General features: G+C 39.7%; 2 protein-coding genes and 1 long non-coding RNA gene across 11 annotated transcripts in view; all 3 read left to right on the top strand.

Annotated features, from left to right (window-relative positions):
- Window positions 1–13,732, top strand: part of iqch (IQ motif containing H) — a 21,412-nt gene extending 7,680 nt beyond the window's left edge. For 3 of the 6 annotated variants that reach the window (XM_037107410.1, XM_037107415.1, XM_037107414.1), the window contains 11 exons: window positions 70–153; window positions 263–444; window positions 1,393–1,665; window positions 1,748–1,936; window positions 6,392–6,512; window positions 6,715–7,001; window positions 10,380–10,538; window positions 11,849–11,971; window positions 12,717–12,778; window positions 13,250–13,358; window positions 13,501–13,732. In XM_037107410.1, the coding sequence (XP_036963305.1) occupies window positions 70–153; window positions 263–444; window positions 1,393–1,665; window positions 1,748–1,936; window positions 6,392–6,512; window positions 6,715–7,001; window positions 10,380–10,538; window positions 11,849–11,971; window positions 12,717–12,778; window positions 13,250–13,358; window positions 13,501–13,584 (1,673 nt within the window). In that variant the 3' untranslated portion in view covers window positions 13,585–13,732. The remainder of the gene's footprint in view (window positions 1–69; window positions 154–262; window positions 445–1,392; window positions 1,666–1,747; window positions 1,937–6,391; window positions 6,513–6,714; window positions 7,002–10,379; window positions 10,539–11,848; window positions 11,972–12,716; window positions 12,779–13,249; window positions 13,359–13,500) is intronic. The other 3 variants (XM_037107411.1, XM_037107412.1, XM_037107413.1) reach the window with 3 other exon arrangements.
- A 1,047-nt stretch (window positions 13,733–14,779) lies between these two features.
- LOC119024529 overlaps window positions 14,780–22,919 on the top strand; it is a 39,807-nt gene continuing 31,667 nt past the window's right edge. For 2 of the 4 annotated variants that reach the window (XR_005076493.1, XR_005076495.1), the window contains exons 1-2: window positions 14,780–15,209; window positions 18,892–18,928. This is a non-coding gene — a long non-coding RNA (uncharacterized LOC119024529). Of the gene's footprint in view, window positions 15,210–18,891; window positions 18,929–19,553; window positions 19,767–22,919 lie in introns of those variants that run through there. The other 2 variants (XR_005076492.1, XR_005076494.1) reach the window with 2 other exon arrangements.
- On the top strand, window positions 15,182–16,547 carry c8h15orf61 (chromosome 8 C15orf61 homolog). The gene is made up of 2 exons (XM_037107416.1): window positions 15,182–15,881; window positions 15,986–16,547. The coding sequence occupies exons 1-2, from the start codon at window positions 15,539–15,541 to the stop codon at window positions 16,111–16,113; spliced, it is 471 nt and encodes a 156-aa protein (XP_036963311.1). The 5' UTR covers window positions 15,182–15,538; the 3' UTR covers window positions 16,114–16,547.

Consider the following 22,919-nt stretch of genomic DNA (forward strand, 5'->3'; position numbering starts at 1 on the left):
ACAGATTTGGAATGAAGTCAATTAGAGAATTTTTGAATCTTTTTAATATTTGTGACCTTGTTTTGACAGGATACTCTCAGAGCCAGCGACTGAGCTTGAGGGGATTTGACATTCTACAGAACACCCAAATAAGCAGACTATGTGATATAAGAGGTATACCACCGTATTTATACACACACACAAACACACACACACACACACATTTACTTTCTCTGTATGCTTAATTGTCAACATGTAATTTGTCTGCTTTGTATAATTTTAGGTGATAATGTGCAAGTGATCTATGTGTGTCCGCGGCATCTGGGGGAGGACATCTTGCACTATTACAGCAACCTCCTGAAGTGTGATGGAGCCACATACGGGGCTGATACTGGGACAACTCAGGCCTCATCCTGCATTAGGCGCTTTGTCATCATCACACCTGAGGCTGTCGACTATTTCCCGGTGAGGTCAATAACATGTATTCAATAGATTTAGTTTAATTGCTTTAAACTTGACAGTGCATGCTTTATTTCTGCAGGATCTTAGAATTTACTGTTGAGAAATTGATTTTATCATTCTGTTGCTCCATTCATCTGTACTTTATGTCATCTCCTCTAGAGGGTGCTAGAGGAGATCATTACAGTGCCTTGTGAGAGCTAATCTCTGTTTGTTATATTATTTTTCATTTCCTTTTACTACTTTTGAAATTAAACATCTGTGTTATTCCGAAGTAAACACACTAAAGCTACAGCAAGTTATACTTAATTAAACTATATTTAATGGTCTCTAGCTGGTGTTCAGTGAATAATTAAATTCCATATTAGTTGCTTTAATTATCTGTTCATTCTGCCTAACTGCAGCACTTTCAGAAATTCTGAATTGTTTCGATTACCTCAGTACAATAAAATAAAGGTGTTTCTATGTTGTCTTTTTACATCCCGCCATTCTATCCATCTTTTTCCATCCTTTTGCACTAGATTGAATGTGTAACATGACATGGCCTTCCTCATTTCTTTCTATTGATTTTCCTGCTGTTTTGTTGTTAAACTGTGCCAGACGTGTTGCTGAGATGAATCACTGCTACCCGTGGCTGGCAGCGCATTCTGCCAGTGACAGAAGGGATAATTCCATGTGGATCAAATAAATACAGATGTGAAGTAATTAGTTATATTCCCAAGGAGCTCATTGCTAGCACACATTAAAGATGTGAGGGATAGGGGAGGCCTCCCACAGGCAGCTTTTATCAATTCAACCTGCTGGAATACAGAAGAGGTCAAAACCCTGCTGGCTATTACAATAATAGATCTATTGTGTGTACACAGTGATAAATCAGGTCAAGGAGCAACCCTTGGAAGACACACTTAGAACTCCAAGCTCCGGCAATGATCTTTATCCCCTCTTGTCCTCCAGATCCACAACATGTGCCTGTCCACGCTGCTGAAGTACAGTCCACGCACCCTAAAGCGCATCAGGCACCTGATCCAGGGGAAGCAGGCCTATATTGTGGGTGGAGTGGCCCATGTGGATGACCTGGCAGTGGCTGATGAGCTCGGAGTGCCAATCCTGGGTCCAGAACCAGCTGTTGCGCAGCTCTACAGCACCAAGTCTGGAGGGAGGAGGATCTTCGTTGGGGCAGAGGTTGATGTATCTCCTGGTCAAGGAGACATCTATTCTCTGAACCAGGTCAGAGATCAAAAACACAACTTGAACTTGCAATGCATTTTAATGTTCAGCATGTAAGTCACATGTCTCACTTTTGGTTCAGCTTCATGAAGCACTGGCTGAGCTCATGACTCAAAACATGGACGTGCAGCGCTGGCTCTTCAAGATGGACTCTGATCACAGTGGCCGTGGTACAGCATACTGTGATTTATGCCATCTAAGCTGCTATAACTGGGCCCTGCAGAAGTACCATTCTTATGGTCCTGAGCTATGGAAAACCGAATGGATTCGGGTAAAGAAGTGACTTCATCATTCCCTCTCTGACATAAACTATAGGACCACTTCTTAAAGCACTTTTCCTACATTTACTTTAATGTAATGTTTTATTGAATTTGCTAGAATTTTAGGTTTGTTACTTTTATTTTTTTATTTCTTCCCCTTATTACTTCTCCCTAAATTGATGTTTTTTACTATTATGTCTCGTCTTTATGGCTCCCTGCAAAGCACTGGTTTTAGAAAAGTGCGATGCAAATGAAGTTTATTGCTATTATTATTACACTCATACCAATGAGGAATCGGCAATTTAAAGTTAACATTGTAACAACTAGATACTTAACGGATAACATTACAGTAACAGCTAGATATTGGAACGGCGATTGGGCTCCTTGTTGAGATGAGACAGCTACAAAAAGGGTTCGATTCAGTTCTGTCACTGATGGAACAAAAGCTGAGGTCACAGCGGGGTCAGACTCATGCCATCATTTAGCCTCGAGAATAGTGTCTTAACATTACAGTCACAGTGTTGGTCCCAGAAGAACAGTATTTTGAGCATCCTCCCCAGAGCCACAGAAGATTGAATCAATACATAAGAGATCTGTTTATACACAGAGCCATTAACTATTCTCTGAGGCACACGCATCAACTAATGCCGGTGTGTCTAATGGTTGTAATGTCCTAACTCACCTGACAGTGACATGTGACATGATGATACAGACAGTATTCTGGTATTCAGTTTGTATCACAAATGTTCTGAAAGTAAATACAACTTCAAATGACACTAAACACTTTAATCTCTAATTGCAGCTGATGTTGATTCTGCTCAAAAGCATTACAACATTGAGCTATCTGTCTGTTTCTGTCAATGTCACTCACTGTGTGGGTCTGAGTCATTTGTAAAGAGAACATTTTAGTGCAAATGCCTTGTGTAGAGTTAAAAGCGTGACTTTGTTATTATTCTGAATATAAACATTTCTCCTCAAATACATTCAGATTTTGTCTCAGACCTATTTAAGACAAACATAGTGTACTTAATCATTGGTAAACCATTCATTTAGTGCAGATGCAATCTGTACACAGCTTCTGAGCCCCTGGCTCTTATTTCTCATATGCTTACAAAGTAGCCTTTGATTTTCTGTCATGTGTTAATTACCGTATTTTGCCATTTAACTGGGAGCTTTGTGTAAACTAATTACTGGCTAATGATTGTGGGCTTGGAGCACAACGATTTTACTTTTTATTCCATTCGAAAGAACAGCAGTCATCTCAAGCTTCTTACGGCTCACTCTGTTTTGTTCCTATTAGCTCGTTCTTTGATTCATAGTGCATGTGCAGTGCGGGGCTGTAATTGTTGTGGCATTGGTGCTGTTAATTATGGCAGAGAATGGCTGAGCCACAGCCAAGGTCCATTATGGTGGCTGAGGCAGCGCAGGAAAGTAAATGGGGTTTGTTTCACCAGCTGGGGTCCCATGGAGAGGGAAGAGTGCCGAGGCCCCCAGTGTAGGCCGACAGCCTCGGGGCTTCTGGGCCATATGGACACAACACTTTAACTGGCCTTTATTCTACACCTTGCTCTTTTAATCAAAGCAAAGCCCACATCCTGTGCTCCTCATTGCATGTTTTTTTTGTTGTTATGACATTGTTTTCCCCTAAAATGTTTTCGCCCCCTGAATGTATTACATCGTCCTTATGCTGTTGCACTTGTTTATATAAGCAATTTGGCTCTACACGCTGAAAGATTACAGAACAATGTTGTTGATTAGATAGAAACGTATGAATATTTTATATGAGCACATCTCCTCGCTTTTTTCCTCTCCTCACAGTAGAAACTGTAGATGGATGTTCAAACATGGCAGTATATTTTGAGATATAATGCTCATTAAGCACTTTGCTGAGAAGAAGTAGATCTAATTGCGACTGCCATGACCACTGGTGAATAGGATATATACTCACATTGTTGGATATTTGCAAGCATTCAAGCAATAGATGTTTAAAGCTTTGTTTATGAAAATAGTAGCAATTTAGTTATTTATTTATGAAGCACAAATTATCGAAATAAATGTTTAAATATTAATATACAGATAGTGTTGTTTACCAAAAAATATAAAGTAAGTGATGACTGAAGTGTATATTACACAAATGTGTTTTTAGAAATTAGCGGAATGTCTCTCATCACTGTAAAAATAGAGAGGGGGTTAGATGGTGCACTTGGCTTTGGTTTACACAGACTGTGTGCATATTTTTTTAATTATTGCTTGTTCTAAGGGGCTCAGCGTGAAGAAGCCTGACTCACAAGAATGCCATGTGGTCTTTCAGAATAATACCAACAATCAGATCCCTTCTGGCTATGCAAAGGAGAGGGTACAAAATGAAGGAGGAGGGATCAAGTCAGCACTAGAGGAGCTTCCACAGAGGCGTAGGAGATAGTGTGTTTCTCTGAATACTGTGAGGCCCACAGCCTCCGGCACAATGTTCCAGCCTTCAGAGAAGCCCCCCAGGCATATTTTAGCATTTACACAGAGAGAGGTTAAAGACATGTAGATCTGCACCCATGCAACGCCTCAAGGGGGCCACACACACTTAAGCGCTCACACAGCTTGCATATGGATCATTAGGCACAAGAGGGTAAAAATTACACCTAATAGCGTCAACAGATGGAGTATTTCTTTTCGTCACGCTGTGTACAAACAGATCTTGAGCAACACCTTATTTAGGTTAAACTTGTCAACGAAATGGGTCATTTGATAATCACCACCACTGAAGAGGTACAGGGACATTGTATACAGATGTTTTCTGTCTAAATATTGTGCAGTCTGTGATTGCATTAAGGAGGTTAAATATACAATAATTAACCTTCATTAGTGTAAGAGGACATTTAAAGGTTTTTCTGTGGCTCACATTTGATTACAGTTTGTTTTGTGTTTTCTTCGGCTTCACTGAAGGTCACGAGGGCTTTTTTGTTGTTGCTGTCAGTGTATTCATGTTAAATTCAACCAGGGATGAAAATAATGTAATGTGAGAAGAAGCAATGTTTAATTTGATATTACACAAGAAATTAGTCATGGGCTGCAGTAGATAGAGGCTGGAAGCTTTAGTGGGGTAGTGCAACAGAAAATGAACGTTCATACAAAATCTGTGACCAATCCGGTTACATCCTCCTATTCCCCAGACGTACTGTAGCTTCTCAGTTGTTTCACTATGTAATGGAGAGATGAAATGGCAATCAAAGAGGCAGGGCCACATCCATTTTATTTATGACCAGATTGCTTGGCTTTATGTGGACACCAAGCAAAGCTCGAATCCTATCACAGGGTACTGTACGCAGTTTAAGTCCAAATAATTTATTGCAAAATACCTCTCTTTCTTTCCTCGCTGTCCTGCTGTTTCTGTGAACTGCATAGGCAAAGTCCTGGGGTGAGCTTGCTCTTCCGTTGAAAATGACAACCGTTCCTTTACACTTTTTGCCGCACCATTGTGTGCTTTATGGTTTGTATAGGGGGAATCACTGTGTAGCATTTGACCTCGCCTCTTACAGTACTTGAATATGATGATGGCTGTTACATGACTGGAATATCAACAGCATAATCTCCAGTCCTGTCTCCAGTGAAGCCAGACAGCATACACTCACAACAAAGTAACGCTCTGGAGAGAACGATGAGAGAACAAAGACATTATTCCCATTCAGAATTTACACATCTCTCAGACAGGTTTCACATTTTTCATTGTGTGTGACCAATTTAAATCCCTGTCTACACATTATCACACACACAACCCTGTATTTAAAAGAAGCACTTGGACTCTTCATGTAGTCAACAACAGCATTCACTTGTGGTTTTACAACATAAATTACATGGTATAAATGTGTCATCGTTGTTACTTTAACTATATCTCAGCATTGGATCATTGGATCATTGGAACAAAAGACGCAGTGTACATGTGTTGCCAAACTGTTTACAAGACACCTAAAACAAAAGTTAGAAATTAACAGCATAATTAAGTGGTGAAACCATTATGGCGTTTCCTAGTTACAGAAACAAGAGTGATATCGATCCCAGTCAAGCCCTGATTGATCCCCAGATAGATGGGGCCAGCTTAGGCATTCATCAGCTGCCCAGCGGAGAGAGTTGTTATTGAGGGCAGGTGCTGTCTCCATGGCTGTGAGTTAAGGCCATTAGACTCCTGAGGCCTTCTGATAATAGGCTGTCACTCACAGACAGACCCTCCCGCAGTACCCATCAGACACTCACACAGAAATTGAAGCAGCCACCAAAGGTCTCAAGGATAACAAGCAGTCACTGGAGTCATCCGGATAACACAAGGGCATTTCCAATAATGTAGTCGACACCTAGAAGGCTTTGATAATGGGACAAAATAAAGTGGCCAGGACTTGTTATTGACTCGTGTTCGAATTAACAAACATACATAATGTCCTCACGTCTCTAATGTATGCACCTTGACTTTCTATCCGCAGGAGTCTGTATTGCTCAGATATTTAGATGAGATTCCCGAGTGGCTTACCCGTTACGCCCAGCCTGCTAAACCCTCCTGCTATCCCAACTGGGCCTGCTTCCTGGAGACCTTCCTCAGGCAAGGTCAGATTCCTTTTGTCAGGTGCTGAATGCTATTCACCAGCAAATACAGCCTTTTTCTATGTCTGTCCTAGCTCTCAGATGTTGCCTATGTGAAGTGACAAATTAAATAATTTTTATGTTACACTTATACAGCTGCAAGGACAGTTTCAGATGATGTGCAGGTCCATTTTGGTCGTGCGAACTGCTCTTACTGTGTGTCCAGGTGGTGTGGTGGAGGCCTACCCGCCTTCAGACAGCGTCACCTGTCTGACAGTAGATCTGCTGCTGGAGCCCGGGGGTGAGGTGACCATGCTGTCCTGTGGAGACCAGCTTCACAGCTCCTGTCATCTGGAAACTATAGGCTCCACTGTTCCTCAGACCTCCGTAAACCCAGAGACCTTGCACTCCATCTGCATGCGTGTTGGACAGGCCTGTCTACAGCACCTTATCGTGGGTTATGTCTCCGTGGACCTGGCTACCTTTGTGGACCACAACACCATGGAACAGAAGGTGAGACAAGCGGGGCTAGAGAAGCTTGTGTGACCACAATAATTACGGTCAGAGCTGTTGCAACAATGGCGTCAAAGCTTTCTATTTTACCAAACTGGTGGAAGAGATCAATTTTTAGGCTGGACCAGAGATCCATATGAGCAGATAGGTGACTCCCTTACTGCTCCCCCGGGATTAGGAAAACAGGCAAGGCAAACAGTGGACGCAGGGACCAAACGTGTCACAAGGCCATCTAATAAACTGTCAGGTCTTATTGTGTCGATACACTGATTCCACCATTTAAGCCTTGCCCTTTAACCTTACACTGTCGAGAAATTCAGAGGCTCCTATCTTTCAGACAATAGGTCATTCTAAAGTGATTTGGCTGCTTCACGGGGATACCCTGTCAGTGTTTAACCCCGAGCCGGTTACCTGCACTGGTCTGCTGAAATGTCTCATGCTATCATAGCGAGGAGTCATCGAAAGGCTCATCTCATTTGTCAGGATTAGGTTTTGTTGAAACCTTCTTGATTTATGATATTGGAAATGGTCTGGTTTATGATGGTTTAACCTCTGCTCCTAACATGTGACTACATTGCCCGGTTATTGATCCAGTGCTGTAAAACGAAATGCTCTGTTTATAATATGGTCTATAAAATACCAAACCAGCAAAATGATAGAAAAAGCACAAGAGCTAGTTTACAGTTTTACAAAAAGACACAAAAGGGTATTAGATATTTTTTTCTATCCTATTTATTTTTCAGTAAAAATCTGTCAACTTACATGAATACAGTACATGAAGTGAAATGAAGCTGTATTCATCTCTGCATTCACAATGGATTCTTTGAGTAGACATGAGTTCAGGGCATGGCTGCCACTAGAGGGTAGTATGTTATGGATTAGATGTTAACACAGGGTGAGCAAAGCACTCTTTAGACAATGCTGTTTGTGTCTCAAAACATTTAATATAACATTTTAGATATATTATTCTGTGTTTAAGTGAATTTGAATTGAGTGCATGAATATTCTCGGTTCCTTATGATACACTGATATTTTTTGTCAATAGACTGAATTTTTGCACTTCGTGTTCATTTTAAGGTAAAAACATTACATTTATTTCATTAAATTCTTGCATTACATTTAGTCAGACTGGATTACAATTTAATGACACTCAAATCAGAAAATGTGCTATTTCTCAAATTCATCACAGGGAGCAGCCCTTTCCCTTTAACTGTTTAGAATGCTATAATGACAGCCTTAGAATTAATTTTCACTTTCAATGTTGACCCAAAATTGAATGGGATTCTCTGACAGCATAATTAAGAACAGGCTTTAAACAGCATGTGCTTGAATAGAAGCAGGAACATTAAAGACAGATTCTTAACCATCTCCCCACACACACAGAGCTCAGACAGAGCAGCGCCACATGGGCAAACCTGTCTGGATTTAAACATCAATTTAGATTCAAACCTGTTGCTAAAAGCTGCCTACTTTATTTGATGGGAAGAAGTGGGTCACATATGTTTGCCCTTGCAGTCTTTCCTCACATTGTGGAACGGAGGGGCCCCAGCTGCCGCATCAGGGTTTTTAATGAAAATGCAAGGCAATAGAAAACAGGTACAATCCAGGCTTACATTTCCCACGGCTTTGTTAAGAGCAACAATGAGACATTGGAGTATGATTTTTAGTGAGTCCTGTGAATGGCGCAGTGGAGTGTGTCCATCACCCGGGCCCAGGTACCAACCTAATGCAACGAGACAAGCATCTAGCCAGTGGTAGATACTGGCAATACAGCTGGCTGAGAGCAGGACATGTTCTTGAACTGTCGCTTAACACGAACGAACACAAGTTGCAACTGTTTAGATTGTTTTCACCTAACAGTATTATAACACTCAGTCAAAATGTTGAAATAACAAAATGTGCTCATACAAATGCAAATCATGACCAATTCTTCAGTTCTAGATTAATACATGCAACACCGCAGTTAAATATATAAACACTGGTTTACATATCAGATCACATTTGCCTAAAATTATCACAAAACAACATTTTTGTCTCTGTAATGTGATATATATTTTTGGGGTTATTGCTTCCAGTAGTTCTTTGAAGGAGGTGTGAAATTTTGTATGACAGCCCCTTTAAAATTCAAACATTAAATTATTAACTTGACAAAAAATAATCATCCGCAACAATTTTGCTACTTCATGAATTGTTTTGATCATTCTTAAAACAAAAACGTTCTCTGATTCCAGCTTCTAACATGTGAAGATTTGCCAGTTTCCTTTGCCCTCTCAGTGAAAGAGGTTATGTTCTGCTCATTTGTTTTTTTGGTTGGTTTGATAGCAAGATTACGCGAAAAAAACACTGAGTGGATTTTTATGAAACTGATGGAGTCAGTCAGTCCTGGACGAGAATAGACACCATTAACCTTATTGTTAATCTTTCAGGGATTAATGCATGGGTCTATTTGACATTGAACTAGGACTGACTGAATTAAAGGGGACTGTCGGGCCTTTGCGCAGGTATGTGCTCCACTGAGTGCCACTTTAGTTGTAGACTGAATATTTTCTTCGATGGACATTTGATGATGTCACCTCTGAAAATGAGATCGACATTTTTCCCTTTTTTTGGGGGGACATTTAATTAAAAAATGCAATAATGGAGAAAGTGATTGTCAAATTAATTGAAAGTGAAAATAATTATTGCAGCCTGAGATTATGACCTACGTTCCACTATGTTTTTGAATTTATTAAAAATGAAATGTAGCCTACAAGAAATGTTTTAGTGGAGATAAAGTGCTCAGGTTACTCAGACTGCGGGAGTTCGGACAGGCAGCGATTTGCATTCACTGGCAGGAGCATTTACTTTGACAAATAGGATCAGCTAAAGGAGGCAGCCAACTGCTACTTAGTTATTAACAACTCCTTCACTGGTGATTTATTTGCCACTTTTGAAGAGAGGGCATAGCTATTATTTGGAAAATTAGCCCTGTTTAAGCAGAAGGCTATGACCATACCTGACCCCTTAATATACTTATAATGACGCCATTTACCATACATATCTGAACTTAGCCTCTCATCAGACTTGAGCCAAACAAACTAGCCCAGGGCAGACTGACTCCAAACACGCCAGGAAGGATCTACTTTGTGCACGTGTCAGTCCACAACTGAATTACCTCAATCTGTCGAGCACACACCATTAACCGTGTTTTTCCTTTCCCCCTGCCTCTCAACATGGATAACATTGTAAAGATTAAAAGGTACTGACCCGTCTCTTTATAAGGATTGTTGGGTGAAATACTTTGATGTTCCATTTTTGTGATTAAATTGGAATTTTTAAAGTTTATAGTGTGTGTTTTTCTCTGCACTGACACAGAGTTCACGGATGTCTTGTTTGCAGGTGTGGGCTATTGATCTGGACCTCACATACAGTGACCAGCTGGCCATGACCCAGATGCTTCTGATGATGACTGGAGGAACGCTGAATTGGCACGCAGGTTGTTTAGAAGTGCCAATGCCAGTCAGGGAGAAATGCTGTGAACACCAGATTGCAGCCAAGGTACCTTTTTTATATTTGCTTAGAATAACAGTTTGGGCAATCGTAGATTTTCCTGCGGAGAAGGTCAGTTTGTGAAGCTATATATTTTTCAAGTTACACACTTCACTGTTTTTGTTCCTCTCCAAATTATGTTGTTAGTTATTTCCCTCAACAACAAAGGAGCCACCAGTTCCAAGGCGAGCTGAGACTTTAAAGGGTATTATGGCACAGCTGCAGTGATCACAAAAATAGAGCAATGTTTTGCTCTTCATTTTTGTTAAATACAACTAAATACTGTAATTACGCACTGAGCTCAATTGGTGTTTAGGTGCTGAATTCATTATCATTTTGATAGATGAGCCTAAATAATCAACACATTAATAATTCATACCATTTTCATTATGCATGTGTATGCATGCTTGAGCACCTCATCAACCTGGTGCCAGGCCTTAAACAATAGAGTTCTTTTATTAGCAGTATGCCTGAGTTTACGCTTGTTAATCTGCGGCGTGTATTATTTTATCAAACATTCATTTAGTTGGTGGCCTGGCGCTTCAGTGCAGCAGTTGAGCCACCGCAGTGGTTAATGGCTTTAGCAGTGGCCATCATTAGGGGGCTGCATATTACAAACACAATTAAATCCCGGTTGGACACTTTTATTGTTGTGTGAAGGTCCTGTGTTTGACAACTGCAAACACACAGCCATCAAAGTGAGTTATGGGCTATCTCCTGAGCTCACAGGAGCTTAGGCCTCCTCTTTTTGTCTCCCAACGGCGCGTGAGAACCAGGAGCATTTTTATCCTCTTGAGCCCTGCCACTTTTAAGTAATCAACCTCTCTAGTGTTACTTATGACACTCACATGCTCAGAACGCCTCTATTATGGTTGTGCGTATTATGCGCTGAGTGGTCCTTTTGTGCATTCGGCAGCGCTTTTGTCTCAAATTGAATGCAAGCATTTTCAGTCCCAAAACTGTAGTTTCTTTGATTGGCGTCGTACAATTAAGCGCGTCTTGTATTTGGCATGTCTTCTAAACATTAATTGTTCCTCCCCGCAGTTAATTAAGAAAGGCCCAACAGTTTACCACATGTGCCCCACACTCATCATGTTTACTAATCACACACACTCCCCAAACTCAACAGTGACCCTAAGGACATGTGTATGGGGTTCAGCCATCTCTACTTGACTCATTCTGCGCACACCACCACCTACCATGCCTTAGCTCCAAATGTTAAGGTGCATGGAATGATTTTTTCCCGTTTTACAGTAATATAAAAAGACTTATGCCAACAGTCATACATGTGCATCTTGTGTTTTCTTTGTTTATTACAGCCTCCTGTGGTTCATCGCTATGCAGTCCTTGGGAGCCGCTTGTGTCACTCTAATCTCTCCATGTTATACCATAGCGTGTTCCTAAAGATGTGCAAGGCTCATGGCATAGGATTTAACATGAAGGTAATCTCAAAATTCATTTCTTTGCCTTTGTGTCTTTCTTTCATCTTGTTCCTTTTGGCAGCTTTTCAATAAAGTTGAAGAAAAGGCATAGAAAAAAAAATAATGTTAATAGTCATTGGTGCAACAGAAACAGAGATATTTTGATGTTTACAGCCTAGTTTAGGTGAGGCTCTAAGAATGCTAGATCCTACAATTCCCATCATGTAATAGTATCTTTCATTAGACCTTCTCAAGCTCAAGCTCATCAAGCTGAGCTAATCATTTCAAACAACTGTTTTCTCAAACTTTAGGCAGTTCCCTCCAGAGCCACAGGCAAGTAAATGGATCCTTACATGTAAATTTAGCGGAGTGCCCCTGTAAGATATGATCGATTTAAAGGGTACGCCACAATTTTTACGTATCATGTCTTTCAAGTCTGTTAACAGGTCCATGGGGAGAAGAGATGTTTAAAAAGTCTGATATATTGCCTCAGTTGTTGTCTATTCAGTCAGCATCTGTTGGGGTTAAAAACTGCAAATTTGAAAGTGAAGCATAACAGATGTGAACTTCCTACCTAACTGTCAGCTGTTCCGTTGCATTATGGGTTATGTCGGCACTATGTTCTGACAAAGAGGATGGTATCTCTGGTGCTGCTGCATCAATTGAGTTTTTTTGTTATTGTACATGGGTTGCAGGTGGATTACTGTTGTAATCTACATGATGTGATGACAGAGCTCTTCCTTTGACTGTATGTTTTACATTACAGAGGAAGCAAGGCACAGTTTTTGCTCTTTACGACAGCAGTGAGCGATGCAGTATCGGATTGATGTGAGTGATTCTTATTACGTCAGATTCATATACACCCAGCGTTAGTTAATGAAACTTAGCGTTAATTGCCAGGAGAAAGAATATTGAGCACACTTATGTTTGCTTCACTTCCCTCCTTGTATTAAAATAGAAAAGCACATGAGAAAACAGGACAGGATTAGGAGGATAAAAGACTTCTCCAGACAGAGAGTAAAGTCAGTTCTTTCAGAGGATTAAGATGCCACCTCTGGCTTTATAAATGTTGTTATTATCTTAAGCAGAGGGTTATTTAACATATTTATCACTCAAATCCTTGAGCTTACACAGTGCTGTAACAGTTAAATCAAGCTGTGCTCATCCCCCTAAAGACGGAAGATGTTGACAGCTGAAAGTTTCATTTAACCGCCACCATCAAATGAACAAGGTGATTGTTTCTTAGCTGGCAACATGGGGAAGATTAGTAAACTCATTTGTTTGGGGTGTCGTTAATAGAGCAGTCTCCGAAGATCTCCAGGGAGCTCTGGTGACCTTTGCTCGGAATCTGTCAGTTATTCATCAGGAAATCTCAGCCTCTAAGATGCAAGGAGAAACCAATTTTAAGGTACCATGATAATGACTTAACGATCTCTCCTCATCTATATAAAGAAACCTGTATATTCAATGAAGCCTTAGTCAGGTGTAATGCTTTTCTGCTGAATGAGTAGTAATTTAATTTAACTTCTTTTATCATTTGTTCTTTGGAGGAGCTGATCAAGGAGGTAGAGGAAGTACTGCAAATGATCGCTCAGAACAAGTTGCGAGCAGTGGAGGAAAGACCTTCTGCCTAGACATTGGCTTCACTGATAAACTTGCCTTATTCATGCCAAGTTGAATTATCATGTCTTTGACAGCTCTGATGTCAAATTAGCACATGAACCCTGGAGATGTATCATTGTTGATTAAACACAGAGAGCCAAACAGTCTCGAAAAAACATGCTCAGAATGCTTCATGAATTATTTGGTGATCTGTTTTAACTGCTTTAATATAATCTGGAAAAAAATGGAAATGAATGCTATTAAAGTCATTCAGTATAATTCATGTATTCATTTTAACACTGTTTTATTTTGTGCTGGAAACTGCAGATTAATTCTGTTTGTAGGAAACTACTAGTGTAACATAAACTCTATAGTATCTTGACTTTGTTCCAAGAGCATAGGTAAGTATGACTATACTATATGGACTGTCAACAGACTCCTAATGTAAATTGATAGTATTAATTCACTCCCTATTATCATAGGGTATATTACCAAATATGACGTTTAAAAAACAAAACAAAACAGTATTTTGTTGCTAACTCGTCAGTGCTTTTGGCTGTTCATAATCATTCTTTATTGTGATTTGTAATTTTTTTCTGATTCAATGCTATAGCCACAAAAATAAAAAATAGCCACATAAAGATTGTGGTGTTTGTGTGTGTGTTTTTTTTAATCCAGGGCAAAACAGTAAAGATGTAAAATTCTATTTTTTTTTTTTAATTTTACATTTTCATTTATTTTTTAGATGTGTTCGTTTTAAACATGTTTGCATTAACACATACTTTGCTGCAGAGTTACTACAAAATGACGATAGTTTCTCTACATACAGAGTATATGTTTAATAGAAAGCATATATATTATGTTAATCTGAAGATGTGTGTGTGTATGCATAGTAGTTTGACAAAACATATAGGCTGAAATTTAGAAAGTTTGTCCGGCTGTTGTGGACTGCTGTCCATGGTGCTGATCTAGCCTATAACAGATGACTGACTGTTGATTGGCAGTGTTTCAGCAAATACTGCAAATATATTTTTGAGTGGATCTGGTTTGTACTTAAAGCAGGATGTGCTGCCGGTGTTCATGTTGTTGGGAACAAAACAAAAACGATTTATTACCACCAGATCAGTGGTAGTAGAAGTTACAAAGCATTTATTTGTAGCAATGGTTATGGTGCCTGAGCTATCTTCATAAACATGCTAATATAAAAAGCAAATGGAAATCTCACAGCAACATGGAAAAGAGGAATATTTTCAGCAAGTCATACTCTTCTCAAAATTACTTAGGGATATTGGGATATAGGTGCACATATACCTGTGTATGGATATGCTATAAAAGTCAAATGAAAAAAAAAAAATCACATATGTCACCGATTAAACAGTTAAGTGAAACACTAAATATCACAATATCCCTCACTAGTTGTTGGTATAATTACATCCACGCACATTGAAGCGACTTGTGAATAATTTCTAATTGTAACGACAGAGGCTAACTTGGATTTAAACCTCAGTTGTTTTACAAGATGGTCCAGTGTGAATATATCAAGATACATTAAGATAGTCGCTCATCCTGTAGAAGAGGAACACACTGCTCAGCGCTGCTGCGTTTCCGATCGGACCTCTTTGGCAGGAGCACCAGGTCACAGCAAACTCCGCAGCACGTAAGCCCACACAGAGCTGCACTTCTCTCAGGTCTCTTAGCTGGTTAAGACTTATGACATGTATGTGTTAAACGTGTGTGTGGAATATCCTTAGCAGAGTATCTTCGGCTCAATAAACAGGAAACGTTGTGGTAATGTTTGCTAATGTTAGCTGACGTTAGCTCCTCATGTAAACTGCCCCGTGTGCAGCATTTCTCCACCGCTTTGAAGGACGTGTAGCATGTTTTGCTCATTCAAAATATTGCTATGAGGTCTGTCTTTGAGTAACCTACATGCAGTCCAGATGAGAAATACATGGACGGCAGCAGTTTGCTTATTTTGCTTAAGCTATGAAGGAGTTTCTGAGGAAGATACACGACCTCTTTATAAAGGTCGCCCTGTTTCCGAGCACGTTTGGCCGCACAGCCCCGCGGCCAGCTGCCTCTGAGGTGCTGACCTGCCACCTGCTGCAGCGTAAACTCCCACCGTGGACATCTTACTGTGTCCGCTACAGCTCCGTCCACAATGACCAGTTCGGACTGTCCAACTTTAACTGGAGCGTGCAGGGGTCCAACTACCAAATACTGCGAACAGGCTGCTTCCCCTTCATAAAGTATCACTGCACCAAAGCTCCTCCACAGAACCTGGACTTTGAGAACAAGTTCTTCTCCGTGCTGAAAGTTATTAATCTGGGTCAGTAAATGCATTTTCATTTTCTATAAATCCTATCAGACACAAATTATTATGATTTTTAAGCCCTGCAGACATCACATAATCACTGTGTCCTCTTACTGCAGGCATCCCTTGTTTGGCTTACGGCATCGGCTGCTGGATGGTGGTGGGGGCTGCAGAAACAGTGCAGACCAGTGCTGGACCTGTCACAGTCTATTTTGCCTACAAAGAAGACGAAGGCGCACAGTACTAAACCATGACAAAAACACTGTTTTGAATGTTTTTAAGCTGTCACACTGCTGTATTTGCAGCAGCCCCTGAGGTGGACCTATTGGCAAATGTGCAATCCTGTGTCATTAGCAGTCCTATTGTCTGACTGCACACTAGGTTCCTTTCGTGTTTAATTATTTAAGTTTTAAAAGTTGCAGTGGTGGAGTCAGTTATGCGTGTTATTACTCTGACACACAATACTGACTGTGTTTACTCAGAAAGCTAACTTTCCATTAAAATTTCATGGAAAGTTTTGGATTTCTTTAAGACTATTTGACACTGTGTCTTTCCCTGGATGTCTTCACAGCGGTGTCTATGAACTTCATGTCAGCCTCCTGTGCGTATTTCTTCAAAGTAAACATAATGTGAAAGTATATTTTTGCAAGAAATATTAAAGTATGTGAAATTACACTGCAACGGGTTATATGATTTTGATGCCACATGGGCATATACAGGAATTTTGCCGATTTTCAAACAGTTTTATACTGCTACAGCTAGAGTTTTATGCAAATGAACAATGATGACAATGACAACCCTCTTTTGTCTGTAAAAATCCTTCATATGATGCAAAATGTGTCATTTTATGGTCTCTTGTATCATCTACAGATTGGAACCCAATTGATATATCGGCTGGACAATATTATCGGCCAGTGTTGGCCTATCACAGATATTGGTGTATATTTTTAAGGACACAGTGCAGAAACCAATACTTGGGTTGATTTATGATCATTTAATTTCCAGTTTCAGTGGTGTCAACAAAGATTATAGTCAGACTGAGTCAGGCAACTCACCCAAATCTGATTAAACTGTATTTAACTGGCTGTGCTGACACCTAGACCGAGATTCTGTAACTACATTTCCTATTTTTACTACAATGTTTTTCAGAAACGTATTGTAGCGTACTGTTTAGCTGCAAGAGAGAAAGATCACTAATCAGATCTATTATAAAACTCCACAAGTCAGTGCTGATGAAATGTCAACCACAGTCGTGTTCACTGTCTGTTGGTCACCTAAAATGTTTTGAAAAACACATTTTAATCTCCTGATATTGTTTGTGTCAAGCTGGCTGCCTCACTGTGACCTGTTCCAAAAATGGATGTTGAGCAAAAGCCAAAGCTCACCCAACTCGCAGTCTCCCATCAGCTGAAGCGTTTTTCTCTGATCATGTTGCACCAATTTCAAAATCTCAAAAAAGTCTTTCCATCAGGGCCTGACTGATACAAAATTTTGGGGGCTGGTACCAATATAAGGGAGTAAAAATTTCCGATATATACGATAGATGGTTTTTAAAAAACTAAAATGAAAATGTAAACTTCACTTCCATGTAATACTATTAATAACCCCAGGCATCTCAAGATGTACGTTGTCATACCAGTATTGGACAATCCAAACACAGATACCAGTATATATGTGATAAGCCTTTGGTCCATTGGTCAGGTTTAACTTTTTCTACTGCATAGAGAGCCCAGTTTTATGCAAGGACATTTTTCCAGCAGTGACATACTTCTTTAACATCTGTGTGGGTCATAAGGTTCAGCCAGCTACTTAAAATAAACCCTTGAAAGGATGTGAATGTGAGTGATACGGACAACATTGTCTTCAAAGCCCAAGTATTAGAAAATATAAATAATTCACGAAACTGATACCAAGTGGGATAATTGATGTGATGCTAGCATGTCTCCTGCTTCATTTTGTGTGACAAATGCAGGAATTTAAATAACGTTGGCTCATTTATTTAAAAGTAAATTAGTGATCACTCTGCATGCAACAGATAGTCAATAGTGTTAGAGAAAAACCAGTGACAAGACAGGTCTGATAAAATAGGTTTTAATTACCAAAGTGTGGCCTTTGTATAGAGACATCTACATCCTTTCCTTCAGGCCCTCTCCGGCCTTTGATTTCTGGTAATGTGCTTTGCTGACAGGGCACACTTACCTCGGCTACAGAGTCCTGCTCCCACTGAGAGGCAGGTTGACAAACTGCCATATTGATTTCTTCACCCCTCAGCATCTCCTACTAATAGCATTTATCAGCGACCTCAATTTTCTGGCCTTGGCCTCTTCATTTTGTGCAACAATGAAAGCGAACGAATAATTTCTTGTTGTACATGTAAATCAATGCACCTTTTGACCTTCTTTGCTCTTGCAGGCCATGACATCGGTGTACAGGCTGTGAGAACATTTAACTGGGTTGTTGGAATTAAAAACTATCAAAATGTGTTTTGTAGACCCAGTCATTACTTGCATTAGCAGCAGCTTCACCTCTTTGCTTTAATTAAGAGAAAATTGCCGTTACCGAAGCAAGCATGCCGTGAGATATTACATTTATATTTAACGTCACTGGAAGTAAAGTCATTTACACAACCCCTTTAACCACATTAAGAACAATACTGTCATCAGTGTAAAGTGTAGCCTTTGTCTTGTGCAAAACTTTTCAACCTGTTGCAGAATTCACGTGCCAAACCCTCCTGAACAGTGTGCTGACACCACACTACCTGTTAATCATGCTAATTGCCTTGAACAAGGAACATTTAGACACACTTATGGAAATCTGATCCATAGTATCAGGCTGCACTTAAATCCCCCTCCTTTCATCCCCAGCCTTTCATCAGGACTGAAAGTGTGCATGGGGAATGCTCAGGCAACCATGTCTTAATTACTCATTGACCCTTTGACCCACGGGCTGCATTGATACTGCCGTACAGCCGTGCACAATTGCACGGGGTTGCGACTGACTGCAGCTTTGTGTGTGGCTATTACAGGATGATGCGAGCCAGTGAAATCTAAACTGCGGAGCGTGTGAGTACATTGTATTCATTTTCAGGGCTTCACCTTTGAGTCACTCTAAACTGCAGGGGAGGGCACCCCGTCCAGCTGGGGCAGAGGCTTAGCATTACACATCACCTCAGTCACCGCCGGTGCAGCTCTCGAGTATCCGCACTGCAAATGAGCTGCTGTAAATTAACAAAATATATCAGCATTTGGTGCACGATTGATGCCTTTTAATAGGTGCGGTAGTCTTGTCCTGTATTGAAGAGGCTAGATTACCCAACACTCTTCTAATGTGGTAATGAACAAAGAATGAATGCCTGTTTGGCAAGTTTAATTGCATGCTGAAGCTGGTAATAAGTTTTGTCAAGGTGAAATCTTTAAATACTTGTGCTGTTTAGAATTTAGGTAAGTAAAGCAAAACAAGTGCTGAAATTGAGTGTGGTGTTGCTGTAAATTGTCAATGTTCAGCAGTGAAATTGCTAATCAACTTGCAGAGACTTGTAATTATCTTCTAATTAGCTAATAAGTTCTCAGTGCATAAAAAAACAACCCGTACGAACCACGTTCATCTCCTTGAAATAGTTGATGCGGCCGATTTTTCAATCAATTATTTAGGAGGTAGAGGCACACCAGTTTTTTCTCTGTCATGTAGATGTATGGCTTGGCAGAAACAATTATTGTGCGAGCAACCCCTGCAGCTAACACCGGCGAGGTTATCATTATAAAGCCTCTGGATCGGCCACCAGCACCGTCTCCGAGCTTTCTCCACGAGCAGCGGGGTACCAGAGCCATCACTCAGATCACTTTAAGGATCAAACTGGAATTACATCTTCATGTAGAGGTGTCAGCCAACATTGTCACAATATTCACCGCAAAATGGCACTTCTTGAATTACAATGTGATGGCTGAATCATGAAGCTCATTATTTTTTTTATTATCTCCAGTTGCAGACATATGCACATTTTGATCAGAGTAAGTAAGAGTCAGACATATCAGAAGTACTGTTTTGATCATTTGGGACGATATGAAAATGTCATGTTGGGACCCTGTCCAGTATTATTTCTATTCCCAATATTATCCAGAGCATCTAAATATTCAGAATATTTTATTGGGAAACAAATGTTTTTATTGCATCAGATAAAAGACACGCATCTTTTTTAAAATTTGAGAACAGGCTCTTCCAGTCTGGTGGTAGGCGTTAAAAGCTAGATAGAAATAGTTACTCTTTTACTGATGGTCTCATTTGCTCATCTAGGTCATATACAGGCATTTAATGGAGACTGTTTCATAACCAGTTAATAAGTCCTTGTTGCTGCTTTAAATACGTACATACAACACGAGGTCCTCCTACACAAATAAACGATAAATAAATGCCAGTAACCTCATCTCCCTGTTGTTCTACACACATCTTATTTAACCTGTTTTTGTTGATGATACAATTTGCAAGCCATGCCTTTAGCCATGGTGACAGTCTAAGCCAGTATAGAGCTTTACATCTGCAAGCTAGACAGCTTTTCCAAGTCATTCATGTTAGGATATCCACAATTATCCCATTCATCAAAATTCACCAAGAGCAACTTCCTGTGGTGTTGGTTTTTTTTTTATTTTTTTAATCACAGTCCACAATAACACTATGTAGTTTTTCAGAGAGAAAATATTTATAGTATTTACAAGGGAATGATAGAAACAAAGAAATATTTATTATTTCCCTAACTGAATAAATAAGTCTAACTCAGAGGAAAATAAGTTTCCCAGTTAAAATGTTTAAAGCTAGAAAAGATGGCAGGGTCCAGCAAATAAAAAACAAAAAATCATATTGTGTTGTGTTTAAGGTCAGTTTGTTTATTCAGTTTATTTAGTCATCAGACACTATATTATTAAGCTTGTTTAAGCAAAAATCAATTAATGAAGGTTTTTCTCTTGATTAAGAATTCTTTGTTAAAAAAAAAAAAAAACTACGGAGTGTACCTTTAACAGATTTTTCTCAGTTGTTAATAAGCGCTGACCTCTTGTCATCAACACTTGAATCACTACTTTTTCTTTTTCTGTTGGAGGGGGGGAAGCCATTAAAAATCTATTATGGTGTATATCTTCACCCTAGGGATGACGCGGGGCACCATAATTCTTTTCTTTACGTCCCCCCTTCCTTCTTCATCTTCATGACGTGTTGTATATGTGTGTAGGGGGGAAGGGGGGAAGTATTGAAACTCTTCGCCTGCTGTGCCAATCAGTGTAGCCAAAGCTACTGTCAGTGGGTGGCTGAAGTGTCTGTCAGTCATCTATTCTGCCTCTTCTGGTTTAAGACCACTCCCAGCTGACTGTAAATACAGTCTGGACAATTTTTTAAAGATTCTTTATATTCTACTTTATAACAAATGTGCTATTTTTTTATCCTTTGAGTGGATCTGAATTTCTATAGTTTAATACATCATTTTCATTGCTTTTTGCTGTGTTTAGTCGATGCCCTAAAGCTTGTGCACTTAACTTTACACCCCAACCCTGTTTTCCTTCCATTTGATTATTGTTTTGTTGTTCTTTTCCTTTTTCGATGATGTGGTGTCATGTTCGCTTCATTCATACTTAATGCTTACTCTGTTGACATTAAGACAGTAATGAATTTTAATAGTTTTTCCATGACTTATCGGGAGAGTTAAATGAACTATCCATTTTTATTATATATTATGCAGTATTTAAAGTTTCAGCTCATTAAAAAACAGACGCCCTCCACACCCCCCCAGGCTGTCTTTTACCCCCCACCAGCATGCAGTCAGGCTCCTCTAGCCGAGGGCTCTGCTTGATCTGTTTTCCCGGAGTCAAAATTGAAATATTCAGAAATATTTATTTATTTGCTTATGCCTTTTTGTATTTCGCCGACGAAACAGCCCTAATGTCTTTGCAGCTTAAACAAGCAGCATCAGTGGATCTGAAAAAAGGGCACAATGCATGCTTTTGTTTGACTGATATAATTTGTCACGTTGTGTATATCTTATATTGTTCACTTCAATAGAAAATATCATATATATATATATATAAAAAAAAAAAAACATTCTGCATGTGCCTTAATTTTGCACTGCCACAGGCCCCTTGTGTCGTCAGATTGCCCTGCTTCTTACTTGCACAATAAGCAGCAAAACCTACGCAGCAACTCAGTGCTAGACTGGGGATTTACATTAAATACACTGATACCACTGCTGCATACAAACATAGAAATGGAATAAATCAATTTTGTTCTCAGAAATGCTTCACATACTTTTTGATGCAGCGTGATCTCCAATCTCTCTGCAAATGAGCTGCAGTCCCTTGTAATGGTTTCTGCTCCTCGTGGGAGGCCGGTGTCTCAGAAAAGCTGCTGATTGAGGGAGAAATGTAATACAGGTGTAAAGCAGACTTGATAGGGGTCTTACACGAGGGTTATGCATTTTAACAGTGATATACATACTGTTACATATTTATCAAAGAATATGGAATTTGCTGGGGTTGACTCTTTCTGAGCCTGCAGAGACTTTTCTGCTCCAGTGTTGTTAATTCTGGCAGCGAGGCTGGCTATTATGTTGAATTAATAGGAATTAAGGGTTTAAATTGGTTAAGTAAGCACTTCATTAATCGTGAGTGGATTGCTGCATGTGAGAGGTTTATAGGTGGTGCAGAGCAAAAAGTGCTTCGAAGAAAAAAAAAAAGGAGGAGGTGTGAATTAAAAAAGGTGGTTTATGCTCAATAGGTGTCGACAAGAAATCATACATAAAGTATGTAACGATAAGTGGATTTATCGATTAGTAGACCAACAGGAAATGATCTGCAAGTATTTTTGATGAGTGACTAATCATTTCAGGCTTTCTTTGAGCAATAATAGAAAGAAAAAGAAGCAGTTTCTCAGGTTCCAGCCTCAGCCGACTGAATGACTGTTGGACATGGTTTTTTTTTGACAAAACAAGACATTTGAAGACGTCACCTAGTTTCGGTTTTATCCACATTTCACAGACCAAATAATTGATTTAGGTTAATAAATAGTTGCAGCTCT

This window comes from Acanthopagrus latus, chromosome 8 (assembly GCF_904848185.1).
Source record: "Acanthopagrus latus isolate v.2019 chromosome 8, fAcaLat1.1, whole genome shotgun sequence".
Taxonomy (NCBI): domain Eukaryota; kingdom Metazoa; phylum Chordata; class Actinopteri; order Spariformes; family Sparidae; genus Acanthopagrus; species Acanthopagrus latus.

Bases quoted from the DNA above. Each gene is read 5' to 3' on its own strand.
- c8h15orf61 (XM_037107416.1), top strand. From the start codon at position 15,539: ATGAAGGAGTTTCTGAGGAAGATACACGACCTCTTTATAAAGGTCGCC. The intron at 15,882-15,985 runs GTCAGTAAATGC...CTCTTACTGCAG, and splicing joins GCTGAAAGTTATTAATCTGG to GCATCCCTTGTTTGGCTTAC.